Below are 23,763 nucleotides of genomic sequence, written 5' to 3'. Positions count from 1 at the left end.
ACCTCACTCCATTTTAGAAAAGACCAATCAAAAGACAAAAAAGGCAGTGGCAGAGAGAATGAGCCAGATCCAGCCAGCCAGCCAGCCACTCAGTCAGTCAGTCAGTCAGCCAGAGACATAGACATTTCCCCAACACCAGGATGCGGGTAAGTGAGCCTCAACTGACCAGAAATGATTTGCCTCTGTCTGTTAGACACGTAATGGAGTCATTTAACTAGTCAAATTAGGAGCCGGCGAGATGCCGCATGCTTCATTACTGGGTTCCAATGGGCACCACTCTACATTTACGTCAGAAATGATTTCAGGGCAAATTAATGTTTTTATTGTTTTGCAAAAAAAAAAAAAAAACATACACAACACAGACACAGGATGAGTCTCACGCATGTATGTCTACATTCTTGTGCACACATAGCCCTGAGATCAAAATGCAATGCAACAACACACAGGTTGTTTGCACACACTGCTCTGTCTGTCACACCAGAGCTGGTGTGCGGACCCACATACATCTGAGAGCCGCACAATTAAAAGATCAGCACCATCTAGAGGTCAAAATCAGACACTGTCCTCGCCTCACTCCTATGTTAAACCTCTTATTCGTCTCCCTTCTTTGGAAAAGCATTGAGAAATGCTTCTTGCAGCATGATTTGTTACAGCAAATGATTGTTTCCTTCAAGCCATTTATTGAGAAAAAGGGCATTTGCGGCCACAAGTGTGCAGCCCATGGATTATAAGTAGGGCTTAACATTTGTCGAACAATTGTGACATTTTTTTTTTTTCATGTGAAAGAACTCATTCAGTATAGGTGGAAAAATGAGCCAGAGAGGGGTAAAAGGGGGTGTTTTTAAACAAATTTCAGCAGCAGAAAGGCAGATAGTTAGCAGTGCTGATGATGTGAGTGACAGCTATTTAGCCTGGCTTGATCCAGCACTCCCTCTCCTGACCTCTAAATCAGAACCAGGTGATGACGGAAATAGGAAATAGAATATATCCACTGGGGAGAGATCAAAGACTGTGTGTGTGTGTGTGTGTGTGTGTGTGTGTGTGTGTGTGTGTGTGTGTGTGTGTGTGCGTGTGTGTGAGTGTGTGTGTGGGAGAGGAAGGGCGGGAGGGGGGTGTACATGTAGATCTGCTGCTTGTCGACAGGGAGGTCTGACAAGCGGGATTATTGATGAGAGGCAGAACCCTGTTAGACCGAGCGGAGCACAGACCTCTGGGATTTGAAGTCCTCTTGGTGTTTACATGTCCGGCAGTCTCACAGGCCAACTGCTCTTATCAGCTCAAAGCGAATGAGATGCAGGCTCAGCTGGAATTCAACCAGCAACTTTGCTCAGACTTCCAGCCATGCTCAGATTTCAGTTCCAGTACAGACTTGGTGAAGTTGCCTTCAATGGTCCGAACAAGACCAGGTTCACTCAGCGCTCTTTCCTGTGGCAGTTGTTTCAGGCTGCCCACAGCTGCTTGTATTTATGTTATCATAGATTACAGCTGCATTGTTTGAAGTTGACTGACAGCCAGTGATATTTATGCTTATGCGCGACTGTGTATTTGGATTCCTTTGTTTTTGACAAGGCACACACTCACACACACACACACACACACACACACACACACACACACACACACACATACTGTACGCATATAAACACACCAAGATGCACCGGTGTAATCATGCAGCACACATATCCAGCTGTGCAGACACACACACACACACACACACACACACACACACACACACACACACACTCCCTGTCAGATGCTGTTGTTCTTGACATTCTGTCGATATCATTGTGTCCAAAAGCTCGGTTTGTTTGATGCAGCTCTCAACTGACACTGGCCAGCGGTCTTTGAGGCACACACAGGCACTTTGTTCTAAGACCTATGCAACCATCTCTCTGTCTCTCTCTCTCTGTCTTTCTCTCTCTCTCTCTCTCTCTCTCTCTCTCTCTTTGTTTCCATCCCTCTTGCACGTCGTCCTCTTTCAGACTTCATCACTGTCCCTCTGCGATAACAGGCAGCCCAGCCACAAGGACAGATCGGTTTCATACGCAGCCAGAGAAGCATGTCAACAAGGCTCTGTCAGGCTGAAACGCGAACACCTTACTATATACTAAAGTCAGTTTGTGGCCATGAAAGATAGAGATGTTACACTGTAGTTTGATTTAAAAGCAACAATATACTGTTGAATATACGTTAAGTCAGCCGTGAATATGTGCATGTCCCAAAATTCTTGCTGTGGTTTCTGATGATTCCCTATGTGTCCAGTGTTGAACTCATTTGTCATGTGCTTTTGGTACTTCTTCGTATCTTGTGTCAGGTTACTGACTGTAACTATGCCTCTGGGTAGTACTGAAACTGTGGCTGCGTCCAAAATCATTCTGCCGTTTATGTGCTGCAGTTGGTTGTTACTTGTCAGTGGACATATAGACTCAGTGGCCATTCCATTACAATTTTCCACTTTTCCACATTTCCAGGTACACATTATGCCATAAAGTCTACTTTCATGATGCTTATTTTTTGACACTGTCACAGAGATAATTATGGATTTCAGCACTGAGGTCATACTTAGTGATGGTGTTGTGCTGAAACGCATCATATCCAGAGGTGTTTCTAATGTTCTTCTTCCTCGTCTGTGTAAATAGGCAGGACAAAATAATGGAAACACCTCTCAATATAATGTAGTCCAGTGCAACACCAACTTAAACTATGACCTCAGTATAAAAATATACAGTAATTGAATTTTCATGTTTCAAACAATGTCAACAAACGCTCCCATTATGAACTCATGGCAGTGCTGTACACAGGTGTACAGTAGATTGTAACACTGACTCATAATACTGGCCTGGTTTACCAGTGTCTAATTCAGATATTACTTGTTCAAGAAAAATCCCAATCCATTAATCTACTGTTCTTTCTTTCTTCTTTTTTTTTTTTTTTTGACTTGGTTTGAACACAAGTAGCGTTCAAACCATCATCCTGCCTTTAATGATGCACGTATTATGCATGCGTTCATGTCTGTGTTAAAAGAGACAGATTTGTCTCAGTACATGTCTTATTTGTTTGAACGCAGAGACGTACAGATTGATTCTTTCATCCATCTTTGGTCAAGCAGGCCCACTCTCAATGTCCATCTCTCTTGCTCTTCCTCTCCCCCTCCCCCTCCCCTCAGCCCCTCTACCCCCTTCCTATCGAATAAACACAGGCATTTTATAGACACAGGCCTTGACAGGCCCTGCGATATTGTTTTTGACTCTCTCTGTTATATATTGATCTCCGACTCGCCTGCTTATCTGCACATTTTGGACACTTACAGGTGAATACATGCACACACACTGACACACAAGTGGCACACACGTGCATGTCTTTGTTACTTCCACAATGCAGTGACAGAAAAGGTGTGTGTGTGTGTGTGTGTGTGTGTGTGTGTGTGTGTGTGTGTGTGTGTGTGTGTGTGTGTGTGTGTGTGAGAGAGAGCGACATTCAGACATTGATGTCTGACTACTGATTCCTTGTTATCTTATTATTACCCCTCCATTCTACATAGAGGCACCACTTTGTTGTTGCATGTTTTTGTGCAGAGTTGAACTACTCGGGCAAAGACTCCATCGCTAATTATAGCTTTCCACTTGAGCGGCGACACAGAGACACAGGCCCTTGTGTTAACTTCTCTGGAACTCAACAGTGTTGTGGTTTTCAGATATATGCATTACTGCATTGTGCTCAGCCATGTAAATTATTGTGTCACTTCCTTGGATCTGGATTTGTATGGTTCTTTTCTTATGTGTCATGTGAGCTCTGTGTTGTGAGAGGAGGAGTGTGTGTGTGTGTGTGTGTGTGTGTGTGTGGGGGGGGGGGGGGGGGGGGGCAGGAAATTCATACTGAACTTTGTGATTTGTGACATGACCCATTTGTTTAGGAGACAGCTAATATCTCCTGAAAAAGCATAAGCAGAGTTTTACATTTGCAGTGATGCAGATTATGTAGCTTGACTGCAGAAAAGATCTTACTTTCCACCCCCGATGCTTGCATTTAGATGTGTCTCTTATCCAGACTGCATGTGATTTAACCTGAGTACATTTACACATGGTATTAATATGTGTCCACGTTGAAAGCCAATTGACATGCGATTGCTCTGTTCAGCTTTCTCTTGGTCTTCTTTTTCATTCTTCTCTCAATTGTGTGGGTCAAAAAAGAAAAAGAAGAAGAAGACACTGTCTTCAACATCTGGGATGCCAAACATGGTAGCAGAGGAGTATGCTTTTTCATGCAGCTTTTATGTCAGTGCGACTACTGTCCAGAGGACAATCTGGATGTGGGAATGCAGTCAAGGTGGGAGAGGATTGTGATGAGGATCTTTAGGGGTGTCTGGGTGTCAAGCCTATATATTCACTTTCAAACTTTGATTGTATTTGTGGAAGACTGTGAGCAGTGCTATTCAGTTACTGGTGTTATTTCTACCCACGCAGTCGTTGTATGTGGACTGAAAACCATTGCATTTACACTTGTATTCAATGTGGTTGCAGTGCGTCCCTAACCACCTCCGGAGGTAGTTTGGCTTGTAAGATCACAGTCCGTCCTCAATGCATCTTGGGTGCATTTATGCTTGTACTTTCATGTGGTCAAGTATTATCCAGTTGCAGCCCAATCACCTAAAATGCATTGAAATAAAAGGTGTAAAGGCAGTTGAGGATACTCTTCTACTCTGTTCTTTGTCTAGTTCTTATACATTTTATTTTACAGTATCTGCCTACCAGAAACTCTGAAAGCTTTACCTCAATTTAGTCCGGAAGAACAGCCCTTTTATAGCTGTTTTGTGTTCTAAAGAAATCTCTTTTTGTGCCATAAAGCAATCTGGCTCACAATGTAAAACACATTATAAATGCCAGTGAAAGCTGCCAGTCTTCTTGGTCGGTTGTTTGTGGTAATTACACTAATGTCTACAAATGAAGGTGGTAATGATTTATTGATGTTACAATGCTACATGTAGTAGATTTAACAATCAGAGGTTTGCAGCATTTATTACAATTCAATATAGAACCACCACCCTCACCAAAGAACCTTTGAAGATCCCTCTTTTTCTGGGTGTAGCAGTGGCTGAATACATGGTTGAGTCCGAGCACCGATCGAGTCCTGGCTCGGTTGTCCGCTCTGTCCAGAAGGCAACTCTGCAGGACGTTAGTCGGCTCAGCATTCTGGGATAGCTGCCCAGGGGTCCCGGATGACCTCAAGAGTTAAAAGCAAACAGCGGGAGAGATAGACGAAGGCATGGACGAAGCATGGAAACTGACAGAGAGACAGAGAAAGGAGGGATGGAGGTATGTGGATGAAGGCAGGGAGGGGGAAGGAGATGGGAGAGAGATGGAGGGTTTTGAGTAAGGGGTAGAAAGATGGGGAAACTGGAGAGAGGGAGGAAAAGACAGTGATAAAGAGAGAGACAAACAGGAGGACAAAATCATCAAGATATGTGCACTTACATGGCATACAGGAAGGAAAGAAAAGATTTCCAGGAGTCATACAGACAGAGAGAGAGGACAAGAAGAGCAGGACGGTGCGCCACATCATGTGGTACAAGTCTCTTACTTCTAATGAACGGGAATCCTAATGCTACAGCATACAATGTCATTTTATGATTTCCAACTCTGTGGCAACAGTTTGTGTTCATCCCTTGCCTGTTTCAACATGACAAGGCCTTCATGCACAAAGCCATGTGAGTGAAGAAATGCTATTCCAAGTGTGGAGGAACTGCACAGAGCCCTGACTCCAAGCCCATCCAAAACCTTTAGGATGAAGTGTCAGGGTATGCTGTTTGTACTGCCTGGTCCCTCAGACCACGTCAGAGGGCCAAAGTGTTTATAGTTGTTGCGAACAGCCACAGCTGAAGGTGGAGTGAAAGGCCAAAATAATTACTCAAATGTGGCGAAGACAGCATCTCTCCTGAAACACATTCAGAGTGTTGCAGAAATTGTCAGACGTTCAGACGTCAGAAAGGTGTGGTGGTGGTGGGGGGGGGGGGGTCAGATGCTGTTTGACCATCTGACACACACTCCTGTTGATATATACTGACCTCTTTAGTGCCAAACACCAGTGGTTGACCTCATTAACGCTCTTAAGGCAGAATGGCAGTAAATCCCTGCAGCCATGTACCACAATCTTAAGGGGAAGACACATGAAATCAGAAACCTAAGAAAGGATGAGATGGAGGAAGCAACGCAAGATGAATGAGTGAACCTGAGGTTTACAAGGCGCAGTTAAAAGGCAGCGTGTGTGTATGTGTGTGTGTGTGTGTGTGTGTGTGTGTGTGTGTGTGTGTGTGTGTGTGTGTGTGTGTGTGTGTGTGTGTGTGTGTCTGTCTGTCTGTCTGTGTGCAAGAAAAAGAGGGAGAAGAATTGAGAATGCCATCCCTCAGACGGACCTCATGAGCGACATGTCAGATCTGTCATTTCACTCATTGGCTGCCTCACCTGCTTTCCCACAGTCGTCTTCTCCTTGGCCTGATAATGACGCTTAAGAAGGTAATGGTGTAAATGAAAGCTGCCCCCCCCACCTCGCCCCCCTTTCTATCTGCATGTCTCTCTACCTCTCTCTCTCTCTCTGGGGAACAAAGAGGCCTTATTATACCTCCCTGTCAGCGTCGCTCTGTGTCTCACCACTGTACAATCACTGTTTTCAGCAGCACTATCAGCATGGGGTAAATGGGGAGAGAGAGTGGGCGAGACAGGTAGAGAGAGAATGGGATCGTCTGTCTCCAGTGGCAGTATTCAACGCTAGTTATCAAGAAGTGCTTTTTTAGTTTGAAGCGCACCGCTCGTTTGTTGAAAATGTCTTTGTGTGGAGCTTTTTTTTTCTCTGAAAGCTTGAACAGGCAGTGTAATTTATTTGAGGCGCGCGTTCACATGACACACATAGGAACACACACGCACACACACTCCTTAAGTCGAGAGATATCTTCTTATTGGGGAATCTTTCAATAAATCAATGTGACTTTAAACACATTTCCCAGGCGACGCGGCTGACCTGATAAGAAGTGAACTAATCTCTTTTGAGGCTGCCGGGAGAGCTTTGAACCAAATCTACTGTGCATCTATCACCAAGGTTATTTGTCAATGGCTGCTAATCCCAGGTAAATTTCCCTGGTTTTATATCAGGGTTCTCATGCCTGAAGTTTCTCGGCCTTGGGAAAATAAGAGAGCAGGCTTACAGAAAGTAGGGGAACAAAAGAAATGTTATGGATTTCAGCAGCAAAACAATGGATCAGGAAGGGAAAGGGAGCAGAGAGGCACTGAGAGAGAATGTGTATAAATTATTTTTTACACATCAAAATCAGTTTGGACGTGTAAAATAGTGCCTTTGTGTAATGCTCGTACAAAATCAAATGTAATATTGCTCTTTTATGAGAATATACCTCATACTGATGAGTTTACTCTGTCTTTGACAACTCTATAAAGGTCTCATTCAGAAAAAAAAGTTCTTCATATGATGAGACGTTTTAACAATGAAATGATGCAGATGATCATGCAGTAAACTTTCCACAAAAAGCAACGTGGAAAAGAATGTAGAAAAATACATTTTACATCTAACATAAGGATGACTTTATTTTTTAAGATTAGAGATAGAATGATAAAATGGATTAATGGTCATATAATATGCAGTGTAGTCTTTGTGCAGCTAAGCCTGACTTCCTTACATCACATTCATACACTGGTGGCTACCATTGATTACATCATTGATCTAAAGGATGTCCATGAAAATACTGATATGATTTCAAGAAACATACAATAAAATATTGTATTATGTTAGATTTATCATATAAACATCAATTTCTTTTCATAAAATATTCTTTTCTATGGCACCACCATTGTTTTTTCCATAACTGGATGTTTTTGCTTTTGATTTGTAAAGCATGCTTTTGTTTTTTTTTGTTTTGCTTTTGTTTGTCAGATCTTGATATTATGAACATGATTACCTTGGCGGGGATTTTTTGCTCAATATGTACTCTACCAAAGGGCACAGGAGGGGTTAAATACATCACTGTACTATATGCTCACAAAGTTTTGATGTCATCTGTCATGTCTGCACCCACTCAAGGTCGGAGCAGAGATCCAGGAAGCCGGGCTTTGGTTACATCTGTGTAATTTATGAGCACCCAATTAGCAGAGCCCAGAAACTAATGATTGTGACCAATGCATGAGCCTCAATATGAAAAATAATGGTCCGGCTTCACCTATTGCACACAGCATTGTCCCACCACACACACTGTTTGGCAACAGATAATTGATTGGACACATTATTAAAAGCGGGAAGTTTCTGTTTTTGCTATTTCTTGAGCTGCACTAGCTCATATGGAAAGAAGCCTTCCTTTGATTTTTTTGCCTCTTTTTTTTTCATTTTCAATTTCATCCTGTATCCCCCCCCCACCCCTTTTTTCTCTCCACGCCTTGAAGACACCCCCCCCCCCCCCCATGTGCGCAGAAGATCATGGAAAATCTTTTGCCATATCTGTCATCTGTCACGCTCTCTGATGAACAGTTTTGATCTCTCGCTCCTCTGTTTATGGCCGTTGTCAAGCAAAAGAGTCGTAGCCGTAAGTGCTTACACCAGCACGTAAATAGTTTGACGTGTGGCTCTGTAACAAAGTTGTAGGAGTAAATAAGGAACCAAACAACCACGCAGAATTGCAATTAAGTTGTACGTCTGCATTATGAAATGTTTGGAGCAGCGTGATTTCTGCTCGGTCTTTTACATTTCCGAGTCTTTATATCAAAAGTGTGTGTTTCTTTGTTCCAGAAAGACTCATTGGCTGTGAGAGATCAAAGGGTAAGCACAGTATATTACGGATAGGATTCAGCTACACACACACACACACACACACACACGCACACACATATGCAGACACACCACACAGTGGGATAGCAGAGGGATATGTGGAATATAATGTGATTGCTGCTCAATTCTTCCATTGTGAGGTCATGGTGTTAAGGTCCAAGTGAGATGGAGGATTTGCTTGAAAAGCAGACTTTCACAGCTGAATGGAACAGGCTTTAAACATTAATATTAAAATCCATGCAGCCTTTACACTCAGTCAGGATGACAACTTCCATAAAAACATGTCATTTAAAAACATCTGGGCTTTCCCTTTGATTTTTACAACAGTAGCAGCAGTTTAATATGCATTCTTCCACTGAAATATTTTAGAAATATGTGCATATTCTGTCCACATTTTTGTCATCTAGGGACACTTTGAGATGTCCACTAGGATTTGAAATAAAGTTATGGGTTTTGAACAACGTTTGGCTGAATGGGATAAGTTTGTATGACCCACCAGCAAACTGCTGCTTGTGAAAATCAACTGTTTTAAAGGGTTTTATTTTCAGTCAGAATACTAAGAATTATCCATGACATCCTGTAAAAGAGATTTTTAATCTCAATGATGCCTTACATGGTAAAAGACGTTAAGAGTATGGAGGGATGCAGTGCGAGGCAAGGAAAACAGATGTTTCCAGAGCATATTGCATTGTTTCTTACAGAATATAATAATTACAAAGTGCAGTTGAAAGCATTTGACAGGATCTTTAAACAAATAGAGATCGGCAGATCTGTTGTTTTGTTCTTATATAAAAAGCCAAAAAGACATTCTTAGAAATGACACATCATCCGGTTTAGATATAATTGAGCTAAATTCTTTACCACAGACACAGAAAATGAGCTCTAAAAAGTCACCATGACCATCCATTGTCCATTGTTTTTTCACTTTCAGGTAAGAATACAACCTAATTGGAAGAGTCACTGAGTCTAAAAGAATTTCATTATTTTTAGTTTCAGGTAAATTTTAATTTATTTTAATTCATTAGTAATTGATGATTAACAAAATTTGGGTTCAGAAGCATTTCCATCATATCGACAGCTTCCAAACAAAAGTAGTGGTGTCGATGTTGGCCCTCAGAAACCCGTATCAGTTGAACCTGAGCTTACAGCCCGTCAGACAGCTCCGATCCAAATCAGTGTCACTGTCCAGGACAGACGGAAGGCGGAGGAAAGGCCCGAGAGGAAGCAGAAGGAGTGAGAGACACAGAAGAAGAGAAATGCAGAGAGAGTGAGCAATTCGAACGAGAAGGCAAAGACGAGATGGAAGAGGAGGGGTATGTGGAGGGGGGGGCTGATCTTGGAAAGGTTTAGTATATCATAATTATCCCGTTAAGTAACGGCGGAGCAGCCTCCCCGGGGGAATTCGTCTTAAATGGAAGATTTGCAAGGAGAACGGGTCAGAGAGAAAAACGGCTTCCAGTCGGCAGGAAATCCTGTTTACATTTACATAATCATATCAACACTCACTCCTTCTTCTTCTTTGTCTCTTTCTTTTGGGTGCCTTTTCAAAAAAAAAAAAAAAAAAAAAAAATCAGGGGAAAGAGACAAATGAGGGAGGGCTTTAGGCTGCTGCTGCTTGTCGAAGTTTGTTGTTGCTTTTTTTTTTTTTCACTTGCTCTTATTTCCTTAAAAGTGCTGCCAGTGTTGGCAAGAATGCCTCTTTATTGAAATCTCTTGCCAATACCTCCAACCTCTTCTCAACATCTCTTTTCACCTCGTAATGTCTTCTTTGAGTGGGGTTTGTCAGACCTTTTGGCCCCCTTCCCTCGTTTGGCATGTTGAAAAAAAAGAGAAATGAAGAAAAAAGAAAAAAAAAACCCTTAAGCATAAATAAGGTATGACGTGCCCGTCTGTGTGAGTCTTAATTGAGATCTGCTAAGAGCAGGCAGCAGATGTTTGTAGCAGCAACTGTTGAATCATCAGAGACCAGTGAAAGCCTGTGAAACCATGTTAAAAAGAAGCCAGGTGCTCCACATTTTTTATTTCTCACTTTCGCAGCCTTTTTCTCTCTTTACATCATGGAAAAACTGAAGTGATGATGTGAATGTGTGCGTAAGGCGGAGTTTGTTGGGGGGGTGAGAAACAAAAATATATGGGTTATTAGCAATGCTAAACTGTTGTAAAGTGCCTGCATCTTCATGTATCTGCCAAAGACGGAAAGAAGAAATGAGAAAAAGAAAAGTCTGACTCGAAGCTCAACTAAAACACGGAGCAAAGACTGATTGCTAAAAAGATATTATAAGGTGATGAATGTTATAAATAGCCTTATTGTAGGTCATCAAACTGCAGGGAACATTTCTCTCATTACCCCTGATTTATGTGAAATATCATTTATAATAAAGAACTTCTTTTTAAAATGTAATCCATTTACATTTAACTTGATATATTTAGAATTTATGTAGAAAAGCTTATGAAGCATTATGTTATCTTTATTGATATTGCTGATATTATTTATATTATATAATTATGGAAAGTGGTATTTTATTTTTAGATGTGAAGCATCACATCGATACTGAGCGCGGCACATCATGCACATGTGAAGTTGAAAGAGTCCGATTCATGAAAGAACAAAAACCAAACAACTGTGCTGTGATGCATGCAAGACAGATTCAGGTTTTTAATCCTCAGTTAAATCCAATTTGTGTCTTTTGTATTTAAAATGTTGTGTGCAGTTTAACTAGTATCTATTTATTTTTTCCACATTCATTTGCTGTTGTTCGATATAAATTAATCAATTTCCTGCATAGGTGCATTTTTTATTTTTTATTTTTTCTTCTTTCTCCTCCAAAGGGGGGTTAGATAGAAAATGTTTGAGCACCACTGCATTGGCATGTTGTTTGGGACTTGGGAAAAATTACCATGTCCATAACCGTTATCTCCAACTGCGCTTCTTCATACAGGGCCACAGCATTAGGTGATAATGCAGAGTCCTTAGTTGATGTTGTCCGTTAGGGGTGCAAAGTCCTTAACAAATTTGCACTTAATCAAATTATGTACAACTGGATGAGAAAAACAATAAACTCTGGACTTTGGGGGCCCAGGCGCAGTGGGTTGTTTTTTAATCCAGCCATAGTAACTCCTGTTCATTGAGCCATTCATTCATCTCCTCACAGTTTGCCATCCGAGCCCCTAGTGGCTGTACGGACACTGTCCTCACACACTGACCTAGAATCCGGTCCACACCTGAACTTAAAGGACATGTCGTGTCCACAATGCAACGCTGTATGTCTTCATTTAGATCAGACAGATCATTTATTTCTTGATTGAGTCTTCTCTGAACTGATTTCATACATTGATAATGAGTGGCGAAGTGTAGCATTTGACTTTGCTTAAAGTTGATCCAAGAAATTCTTCACAGGCAGGAAGAGCTAATTCAGTTCCCAAAAATGTTGACACTCTTACAGAGTGGAACTTTAACATATGGCAAATGCCCTTACCTTGACATACTAAATTGATGTCCATGTTACGGTTGTTCACAGTGCATATCTCCTCCTCCTCTTCCTTTCTGCTGACTCCACCCGGCCCCCAGAGCCTTCTCCATCCTCACATTCTAAACTGCTGCCATTTATTTATCTGTAACATTTGGCAGCTTGGGAGAACTACCCCCACGCCATGGGAACACTGGGAACCAGTGACAGTGTGTCTGTGATTATAAATGCTAACTATTAGAGCTGGGGCAGGGTTGCTATTACTCTGCTGTCTGTCACTCTTGTTAATCTGTGTCTGCAGAGACTTGACTTCTTTTCATCTTTTATTTCTCTGTGATTCTGTCCTGGCCTCTGCCTTTGTTCATTCATTTTAGGACTTTGGAGTTTAACTAATACTTAAATATTTAAAATGACACCTGAAACCACTGATTGCTGAGATTTAAGGAAGAGCCTCCAGAAGTGGAGGACACTGACTCACCAGTATTGGTATTGTGGCCTCATTATTTGAGGTTGAGATGTATCATTCTTCTCATATTCTCTATTTTCCTTTCTGTATCTATCTTTATGAGCGAATATTATAGACTTTAGTAAGCCAACACACTTACTATTGCCCTATATATGCATATTGCCCTATATAACACTGCCCTATTTGCTGCTGTGTTCCTGGTTCATTTCCTCGTCTTCCTGTGATCCACTGTACATACATCCTCCATACTGTGTCATCACACTCCTTTTGTCGGTCCCCTTCTTCTCTCGCAGTCAAATGGGTGGGTTTGGGGACACATTTCAATGGCCGATCAACAGACTCCTTCCTCCTTCCCATCTCCCATCTGGCTTCATGCCACACCGAATTAGTAACCAGATATGTCACCACCGCCATGCTGGTGCGGATAACACCGTACGCTACTGGGAGGGCCGTGGCTTGCAGATTAGCACCTACAATTAATACAATTGACTTGCAGGAAGGCCATCTGCTCTCTTGTGTTTGGTAGTTTGTGCTGCACTTCAAAACCGAGCAGCGGCCAAGGAGTTTGCAAGGCCAAAGAAAGGAAACAGTTCATGTGTGTGTTAAGATTGGTGAGTGCCAAGGACGTCATGATGGAAATTGAATTTCAACTCTAAAGGTCATGACAGGGTACCACATAATGAAATACTATACAGTGTATCATTTTACGCTCATACATATTCATGATGGGAAATACCAACCACAGCAAAAAAAAACACAGAGACACTTTACAGGAAGTTGAAACGTATTTGCTAACAAATAATCACATTAAAGAAACTCTGTAAAGTGAGATTTAAAAGGTAGCTGTAGCCATTAATGCTTAAATGCTGCTCAGACAGATTTGTTCAAAGCCTACAAGCCCGTATGGAAAAGACAAACTTAATTTGTTACAGTACACTCATATAAACATCCACTAGCCTGGCCTTTAGCCCATGTCCATATCTCAGAGAATGAGGGAAGGATGTTAGTTCGTGTAAGCACAAAGCTTTCCAAAAAAAAAAAAAAAAAAAGGGAGAGAGAGAAAGAAAAGTGGCTGCAATCTGTGCAGATGAGATGACCTCACCTATTCCTGCCCCCTGAACAAAAGCCTCCTCTTCAGAAAGGGATTGATGGCAGTGATGGTACGGAAACTTGAGCGCTCAAATCCTTGATTTCTTTGTGAGACCATGAAGGCAACATGGAGTTACGGAATGACACACACACACAGTTGTGAATACACTTGCCACACACTTTGAAGGGACAAATAATGAAAGAAAGAAAACAAGTTCTTCTATGTAACAGCCCCCATTTGAACGTGGTAGAACCAGGGCACATGGGTAATCTGGCAGTTTCATGATTTCCTTCTCTTTTTCTGCCCTTTCCCTCTCTCTCTTTTACATTAGACTATGGGCTTTTTCAAAGCACAGTGTGTCACAAGCATTTAAGATGTGGCCTTTTTTCCCCTGCACATTCCAACGCCATTATGTTACATTGTTGCTGAATAAAAGGCTGTATTATGTTCCAGCCCCCCCAGTAAAAGGGCAGAAGTGGACCCAGTTTTTATCTGCTGAACGAATCAATCAGGATTATGTCAGCTGAAAAGAATCACAGACAGCAGTCGCCAGGCACTGTGTCTCTGTGTGTCTGAGTGTGTGTTAGTGTGTGTATCCCCCTCTCTGTGTGTAAAGGATGGGAAATTTGAAATGGAGGAAAGCACTTGTTGGTCATGAACATGCCCAGCTTGGTGACAAAGATGTCATTTGGGGTCTAAAAAGCAAGAGGATTTTTTTTTCTATTTATGTATTTACCCACTCCCCCTCAACCCACCCCTTTCTCCTCCTCTGTGGGAGGATTGGAAGGGCACTAATTATCATTTCAGCAGAAATGATTAGAAGATCAAACAGGGATCGAATGCCATTTCCTTCCATTAATGCAGGGGGTTTAGAGTGCCTGTCATGGCTTGGCTTGTCCTAGGGCCTGTAGAGAGAAAAAAAATCGAGTGGAGGGGGGCAGAGAAAGGAGGGAAGAATGGAGGATGGAGAGGCTTAAGAGGACGGGAGTGAGGGAGGGACAGGACGGGACAGGGGTTTGGCAACAGAAACAGAGAAGAGACATTCAGCTAAAAGGCCAGTGGATTTTGCAAGTATAAGCTGAAGACCAGAGCACCATCATGTGAACAGGGAAATATAATGAAAGCTACTATTTTACTGTTTTAAAACCTGTACAGACACTGAACTGCCTGCAAGTGTTGCTGCAGATTAGAAAAAGAACAGTTAAACCAGAGGCCGTCTGTAGTATGGGTGACACTTCAAGAATGCTGAACCCTATGATGAATCTATGCATCCTCAAGTCACAGAGGAAGTGGACCCCCCATCCCCTTTTATATACAGAAGTTAAATAAAAGTGGATGGTGCATTTAATGAATGGAGATGGCTTCCTCCATTCTGGACTTCGCTGCTCTTCACATAACGTCATCAGGGTTTTTATTCCTCAGATAAGATGAAGCTCCTGAAGAGCCACAGAACACATTATACAGCAGGTTTTATCATCTGAGAAGCACTCCTCATGACCAGAAAACTCACCTCTATGTGTAAAATAAGCAGAGCGCCACTTTAAACATGCAGTCGGCCACTAAAACATCAGTTGATGACAAGATCTTCCTGTCACGTGACTTTTTGTTGACTTATCTTGAAATCAATATCCTGTGATATCATCATAGCCTCCTGCTAAGATTCAACTCTGAAAGTTTTAGGCTAAATGCCAAACCAGAACATAAACAAGTGAAGCTGAATCGGCACCTCGCAAAGTTCGATGTTTCCATTAAAAGATCAAAGAGACTCGAGGTGAATATCTGGAAGATTACGCAGAAACAGCGAAGCAGAGGTGCAGAATGGAGAATGTGGATGAGGTTGTGATTGTTTCAGCACGTCAGATGAGAGAAATGTCAAAGAGAATGTGAGAGATGACCTCTGTGTTCATCGCCCATTAATGACCCTGCAGCTCCCAGCTTCATTTTCCCTCTCATCAAAAACATTAAAAAAAACATTTCCTCCTGTCTCCAATAGTCATTTCCCCCCGCATTGTATTTATGTATTGAAAAAAAGGTAATAGATCAAGCACATTCCATTATTCTCTTATAAGATCATTAGCAAATATAATTAGATATGAAAGAAAGTAATTTGGAGAGGAGAGGGGAGAAAAGCGCTATCAGGCAGAGAAGACAGATTGTAGCATCAGAGTGTTTGGGCTTAAATTGCTCAGCGGAGGTATTATCAAGCCGGCAATCTTTTAGCCTCAGAAATAGTTTTGGAGTCAGAGAGCGAAAGATAGAAAGAGGCCACTAACATTCACTTCATTGTGTTTCCCCAACTGCAGTCTGCATTCTTTTTTACATTTTGCTCGGCTTTCCTTTTTTTTCCTCCTCTGAATCTTTCCATCCTGTCACACGCATCACCTCATATTAGACCTGAGAGTTTGCAGCAAAACAAAACTGAGTTTATAAAAAGAAAACAAGTTGACATGGAGTCATCACACACAAAAAACACATTATCACAGACAACAGAAAACAGGTATCCTTTTTCACCCACTTCTTGCACATATTGATTCGGCTTTTGTATTATTTTTGCAACTTTAAAAAACAGAAATAACACACAAATTGCATTCTGCCTTGAAGTCGCTTCGTGAGAAACCTTTCTGCTGCACATCTCGTCTCTTCTCTCTCTCGCGCACCCCCCCACCGCTCGCCCCGCACGCAGGAGTTTTTGTCACTCTTTGTTGCACCTTAACCCCATACTATGTTTGTCTAATAGGGATCTGAGTCGAAAGCAGACTGAGAGCACAACAATCCTGCTGCGTTTCACCACAAATTTGCTTTTTTCCCCTCACCCCTTCTTCTTCTTTAGTAGTGCTTTGAGGGATTGGGGGAGGGAGGGGGAGGAGTGTGGGAAGGGTGCAGTGGAGGGGTGGCAGGGTGGATGTGGATTTTTCTAGTCTTTTGTGCGAATCACAGGGAATGGTAACTATAAACATCCTGTATTCATTAAAACCATCTAAAAATACAATTTTGGAAGGGGGGGGCGGGTGTGCGCTCACTTCCTCGCCGTTCCTCCTCGGTGTATACAAGCGGGCCGTGTTATGCCTGGTGCCGCTCATATTTACATATTTATAAATACTGGGCTGTACAATGAGACGGGGCTGTGCCAAGAACAACACTTTCTGCTAGTGCAGGGCTCGGATGCCTGAGAGAGGGAACAAAGGAGCCACAGCCACCTTCAGTGGCACAGAGAGGGCTCACAGAGCTCGACTTTACGCCCCGCCGCTGTCCACACGGATGCACAGGATGACGGATGATGCACTCTGGCTCTTTTAGATGAGACTGACCGTGTGATAAAGCATAACTTTTAATAAATAACTGACATCTGGTCAGTCAGCTGCATCTCAGTTCAATGGAGGAGAACACAGTGCAGCCTGCGCAGCCTGTTTAGTCTTACCTTGTTGAAAATGAACAAATGTCTAGTGACCCACTCACCAGTTGCACACTTCAACTTTAGAATTGTTGTCCTCCCCCTTGTCTTATTTGAATCATTACAGGTGACTGAAGAGGTAAAACATCCAAGATCAGATATAAATTTGAAAAAAACAGCAAGTTTTTTATAGTCCTGTGACAAATGCATCATGTGGCCTTTTGTTAGACAGATCTGTCTCTGAAGTTTCTGCCTCCACCTCACTTCAGTGGAGGTGAGTAGAATTGAGGTTATGATTTTTACAGCATTGAAGAGAAAAAAAAAAAAGAATTCAACACCCTTCCATCTCCCCCAAAACAACATTCTTATTCTTCTTATTTATCACGTTGAAGAGTTTTACAGAACTACTTTCTGGAGCTACTCTGCTGAAGATAAGGCAACAACTGTTGCCAGTGTGTTCTGTGGATTAACCGGAGGAACAGAAACCATTAGTCAAGTTCCATTCAGCCCATTGTATTAAAGTAGAGACAGAAATCTTTGACACAGATTTCTCAAAACTTTCAAAGCTTGAATTGAAATTGAGCCCAAAATATGAGCTGGGGGCAAGTTTGGTCCATTTTTAAATACTCAAACTTCAGAAATCTATCTTAGCTAAATGCCAGTGGTCAGCAACAATAGAGAGTGGGAAAGTGGGAAAGTGCTGAGACAGAGGCACCAGCATTTCTGAGTCATTTGTGTTCGCTTTAATACAAAGACATGTTGTGAAAATGTGCAACACTAGCAGTCTCAGGAATTGTAGGGTGTTGCACTGCAAAATGCAGCTTCCACTTGGTGAGTGCCTGTTGTGTGATGTTTTCACAGACTGCTATTAATGTGAGGTGATGCCTCTGAGACGGCACACTCACACTTATTCACACACACACAGTCCACTGTATCCCAAGGCGGACTCCGACACATGCTCGGAGTGCAGTGTTATGCCATTGTTCCATCCTCCTTCCCATTTATCCATTCTGTTAAGCATGACACATGTATTAACAGTGGATGGATCCTGGAGCTGTGTGTCCTCTCACCATATGTTTTCCTTTCCCGGGCCCTCTCCTCTCCAATAACCACTACTGTCTCCATCTGCTGTCTTGCAGCACACCACAAGAGGGCGGACTTGCTCTTTCATATTGTCTGCGTAGAGCGTTGTAGAAACACGGGCTCGTGCTGTAGATCAGTGCTTTACTGCTGCTCCTTAGCTTGAATATGAGAGAACAATAGATAGACAAGTGCACTCACAGAGTGAAATATAATTTTATCAATATCATTCTGCCATCAGGTATGCACGCTGCATCAACCTCTAAGAATCTTTGAGGAAACAAATAAATAAGCCTTGCATGCAGCCTTCATTTGATAAATGAATGCCAGGCAGGTTTGCTGTGTCTGTGAGGTGCATCTGCCGCCTGCCCGAATGGGAAATTAAAAACTGTGAGGGGAAGTTATGCTAAATCTATAAAGTTGGCCAGGAAATTTCTCCCCCTTCGCAGCGGCAGTTGTTTGGGGAGAAGGAGCACCGTGCTTAAATAATAACATTCCAGGTGGCTTAGTTAATGAACAGTGAAAATCAAATATGGAGCCTAATCTGGAGCTCGTTACAGGAAGTTTCTTTACAGGGAAGTCAAAGGCAGGAAGTGCCCACGGGGAGAGACTAGACACTTTTTGAAGCTTCAGAACAAGAAAACTTTATTTTGGTTTTATTTGAGTTTTGATGGCTTATATACATGAAAAAAAAAAAAAAAAAAAAAAAAAAATCTCATAGTAAATCTGAGGGACATGGACAGATGAGTGATGGCGGCTTCTTCCTCATGTTTCAGAAAGAGCATTGAGGCAAATTAGCTTCTCATTTAGTCCTGACTTTCAATACACAAATGTTGAAAGTCAATCTCCACTAACGGGGACATGACTGGGTGAAATGTATGTGGAGGTATGCCTAGCTGTGAGACTTCATTGTCTTATTTACTGTCTTAGATTGCCATCTTGTGGTGAAAGTTGGTCATGGAATCAGAGTCTTGGTCAATTCTTACTAGTAAGGAATTGTAATCTGAATCTGCGCTGCAGATTTGATAACACCAGTCCGACCATCCCTTCAATGTGCATCACTGCACACTCACAGCTTCTCATGTTAATAGGATGCTGTAAGTATGCATTAGGAGTCAGATTTGATGCCGTATGGTCAAGTTTTTCAATCAACACTTCTACCTGTGTCATTAGAATAAAATTTAAAAAAAACAAGGCAGCTATTTGTAATTATTCTTTAATATCACTGGAAGCATCTGACCACGGAGCGTTGAGGCAGGAGTCTGTATGAGACATGCAGTAAAGTAAATGTTGGTTGCAGTGATGCAGTGGTTGTTCACACCATGCACAGACAGCTAGAGTTATTACTCAGCGTTGAATCTAAGAGATGTTTTATCATGTTATTAGCTCTTTATTTTCCCTCTGTTACGGCGGCACTTCCTTTCATTTTGATATCCATTTCCGTCCTTGTGAAAGCACAGCTCAAATAAACCCGTGTTTTAATTTGGTTTTGTCAGATTCATAACGCCACTTTAAAAGAACATGACATGCAAATGTGTTCAGTGGTGTTTTATTGCAAAATAATTTTCTAAGAAGTTGCTGAGGGAATGAAAAGGAGAAAAAGGAGGGGGGGCTGGGGACAAGTTGTATTATTTAGTGGCCGCTGCTGTGGGACCTAATTACAGTTATGCATTTGTTACTGTCTCACCGAGTCTTAAAACTTTTTTATTAGAATTACTCACTTCACTTCTCACCCACTGTCACACTTTCTGTCACACTTATTGAGCCAACCAACTTGCTTGTAACAAGTATGAAACTACTCCAGTTGTCATAACCATAATGTGTTACAGCACCGTCTCACATCACTTTAGAAATGATCATTTCACTGAGCACCCTATCACAGTCTCACAGTGCAAGCTTCTCTGTGCAGAAGATGTGAAAATAAAATTAGGAAGAAATAAATGGGAGATTTGTACGGGATATGTAGCAATCAAATGAGAGTTCTGCTGACCTCGCTCTCATAAAGAGCAGCTTCTTACCTTGCTAATAGTTATTTACAGTGATTGTTGTAGTATGTGACAGGGTGGACAGAATAGCAGGAAAACCCTAGAGTGCAATGCAAACCCAAACAATAGTGCTGCAGTGAGAAGCGTGTGCCTTTGATATTGAAGGTGTAACCTTCTTGTCGCAGCATTATTACAATACTGTTGCCATTACATGGACATGGAGGTAATTTGTGGAATTGATGTATTTGAATGCATTTCATTTTAAGGTGTTCCTGTTATTTTGTCCCGTATGTTTAGAGACGAAACATGCTCATGCTCATCAGTATATTAGCATTTACATCACAGCAGATGACAGCAGAATTGTTTAAATTAAAGGCTTTTCTGTTGCTCGTTCTAGTTGGCTCTGATTTATTTTTTATTTTTTCAGTAATTGGTGCAGCTCATATAATGTTAAGAATCTGACTCCAGCAGAAACATTTTGAAGGGTCAGCTCATTGAAATGAACAATTATGAATTTCTCACTTATCTCTAGCAGCACGTAGCCATGCAGATACTTTCAGTTTCATTTGTCCAGGACAGGAGATATCCTTCTTTGACGATTCAGCCATCATCGCACGATACAATAGAAAATAAATGTGTTTTGTTTATGGAAAATGTATATTTAAGAACACATTGTTTTTGTTTAGACTCCTGGACAAATTAAACCAAAACTATCTTTAAGACTAGCTGTAAGTGCAGGTAAGTGAGACTAAATGACAAAAAAAATATTCTTCCTGTGATTTGGCCCCCCCAAAAATGACCATTTTAAGTTTTTAAGTTGGACACAATAGCCTATTGTCTCAAATGTCTCATCCATTCATTTGGCCCCGCTGACCATATGCTTATGATACAGTGACGCAAGTGTATGTGTGTGTGTGTGTGTGTGTGTGTGTGTGTGTGTGTGTGTGTGTGTGTGTTTGTGCGTGTACTGTAGGGAGGGTCTGTGTGTTGGGTCCGTGGTGCTAATCTGCCTCTTGTTCTCTCATTGGCCGTAGTGCATCTCTGGGTAGGAGAGGAGGACCAGCCCATGACCCATGACCCCGCGCTGACCCACGACCCCAACCATCTTAACAACGACCTTAACCACCCTAACAACCATAACCTAGGCGACCCTGAGGGGCTGGACGCCCACGCTGTAAACAAAGACTAACGGCCCACACCGGAGCAAGGCAGGATGATGAGGATGATGATGAAGGCGATGATGATGAGGAGGAGGAGGATGAAGGATAAATGAAGGAATACACTATAACAAAGACTTTATTTAAGATGACAAAAAAAAAACAAAAACACATACTACCGTCAGAGTCAAGAGAAGGCGAGAACTATATGAAGGAAGTTTGGGACAGTTTTCTTTTGGGGACGGATTTGCGAGATGGACCTAATGACTTTTGCAAGCGTCCTTGGACGTTAAACAAAGTGACGGCAACTTTCCTGTTTTGTCTCCTGTGGTCTGAATGCCCCTTGTCTTTGTTGTCTTCTCTCTTATAAAATGTTTTTGTTCATTTTTTGTTTTCTTTTGATGAAACTACCTGTCTGATTAGCACTTCCTGTAACTGGCACCGCAATCTCTGATACATTCCTTGAGCTAGAAAGGTGTGTCTTTTTTTAATTAGGACTGAAGTGTAGTACCTAATCAAATGCTTTCAAAGACTTTTCTCTCCTGTTAAATGAAGACAGTTATTTCACGTCCACGGACCACCATTATATTGTACCTGGAATGTATTCTACTGTAGGATAGACTCAACTTTACCGGACTGTTGACAGAGACCAAGCACACTACCTGTCATAACAGCCTCTTCTGGCTTTCTATCAACTGTCATAGAGTCATTATTTATGTCCCATGACCATGCATCACACTGATTATGGTTAGTAAAGGACAGGGCACCGTATGACAATCTTCAACACAATAAGTTTGTTCCAGAAATAATGTGCTATCGCTTGGTAGACAAACATACCCAGAGTTGACCTTTGATGATGGTGGTGCTAATGATGATTGTGAAGAATATTCAAACTGCCCTAAATGTACTTACAGTATAATACTATATCCCCGCTCCATAACCAGGCCAGTACAGGCCGTCACCCTGCTATATGGCTCCCTTTGTCCTTTTTTCTTGTTCTGTATCATTCAACACAGCGCCCATAGACGCTTAATGTACATAGAGAGATATACAGTAGTTAAAAAAAAAGTGAAAACTAAAGTTTTAAAGCATTTGTGATGAGGAAAAGCAAAGAAGTGACAGTAGTTTACACGGCCACATTCTCAAACGGTAGGCATTCTTCTTGAGTTTGACAGAGAAGAATTAAAAAAAAAAAAAAAATCAAAAACAAAAAAAGGGGGAACAGTTTCTTTCTTTATCGCCCGCCACCCCTTTCTCTTCATCTCTCATGTCAACCTCAAGGACTCTAGTGTTGCAGATGTTTCTAAAATACTGCCACTGATCATTGTTGCACAGTGTTACTGACTACTGAAAATGGTTTGATGTATTTACTTTTAGGTGAGAAAAAAAGAACAAAAAACTGGAAAAAAGACATATTGTGTATAGCCTTAGATACAAGTCATCTGTTATTGCTTCTACAAAGCTATGTAGCTGTGCTAGACTGTAGGACGTAGGGTTGATTTTATTTTTAATTTTTATATGTACTGTACATTAATGCCTTCTCCATTTACTGATCAAAAAAAGAGGAAAAAGATGACAATCGTCTCCTGTGCTGAAAACATATTTGCCCCCATATATACAGAATCCATTATGCATAGAGGGACTTTATCCTTTCTTATTTCTTTCATTTGTTTTGGTTCTCAGAAGTATTTTGCACTGTGATAGTATTATAAATCCAACCTATACAGTACAAAACTAGCTAACTAACTAAACTGAAGGTGTGTGTCTGTGTGTCCCTTGGCATTGTGAAATGTTTCTACGTCATTTTTTGTGAACCCAGAGAAAAATTCTAATGCGGTATGTACAGTTCAAATATAATACTTCTTTTAGTTTGATCAACCTCTATACTATATGTGGCTTTGACAAATTGTTACCCAGATTTCTTTTGTATGCTAATACCCTTTGACCTGCAGCGTAGGCCTGTTGCTGCTTTAGCCTGAGTGATTCAGTGCTCAAATTCCAACTTGAGGAGATTTTGCTGCAGTAAAGCGTCTATTTTTTTTTTTTTTTCATTTTAATTTGATTTATGTAGATTACAATTAACCATTCTTTCAATTTCAATATGCCAGGAAAAGAGGGGATTCAAAACTAAAATAATACGAGTGACACATATGAAAAGTGAGAGTAATGGCTGTAGGGAAATATAACAGGGTGTTTGAAGGGTGGAATTCTGGAAATGGGGTCTGAGTAAACCAATCAGACGTATCCTGCTGGAGGCACTGACCAATGGCTTTGACCTCTGACCCTATCTCTGTTTTCCAGGGGTGT

At 41.5% G+C, this 23,763-nt stretch overlaps 1 protein-coding gene across 8 annotated transcripts in view; it reads left to right on the top strand.

Moving 5' to 3' along the window:
• Positions 1-23,763, top strand: part of znf536 (zinc finger protein 536) — a 223,851-nt gene that overhangs the window by 180,408 nt on the left and 19,680 nt on the right. For 2 of the 8 annotated variants that reach the window (XM_070964556.1, XM_070964564.1), the window contains one exon: positions 21,334-22,671. The exons of the other annotated variants lie outside the window; for them this stretch is intronic. In XM_070964556.1, coding sequence (XP_070820657.1) covers positions 21,334-21,488 — 155 coding nt within the window. In that variant the 3' untranslated portion in view covers positions 21,489-22,671. Of the gene's footprint in view, positions 1-21,333; positions 22,672-23,763 lie in introns of those variants that run through there. 8 annotated transcript variants of the gene reach the window in all.

The sequence above is a fragment of the Chaetodon trifascialis genome, chromosome 1, assembly GCF_039877785.1.
Source record: "Chaetodon trifascialis isolate fChaTrf1 chromosome 1, fChaTrf1.hap1, whole genome shotgun sequence".
Classification (NCBI taxonomy): Eukaryota; Metazoa; Chordata; class Actinopteri; order Chaetodontiformes; family Chaetodontidae; genus Chaetodon; species Chaetodon trifascialis.
Note: the sequence above shows the minus strand (reverse complement) of the source record. Positions and strands in the feature narration are given on the sequence as shown.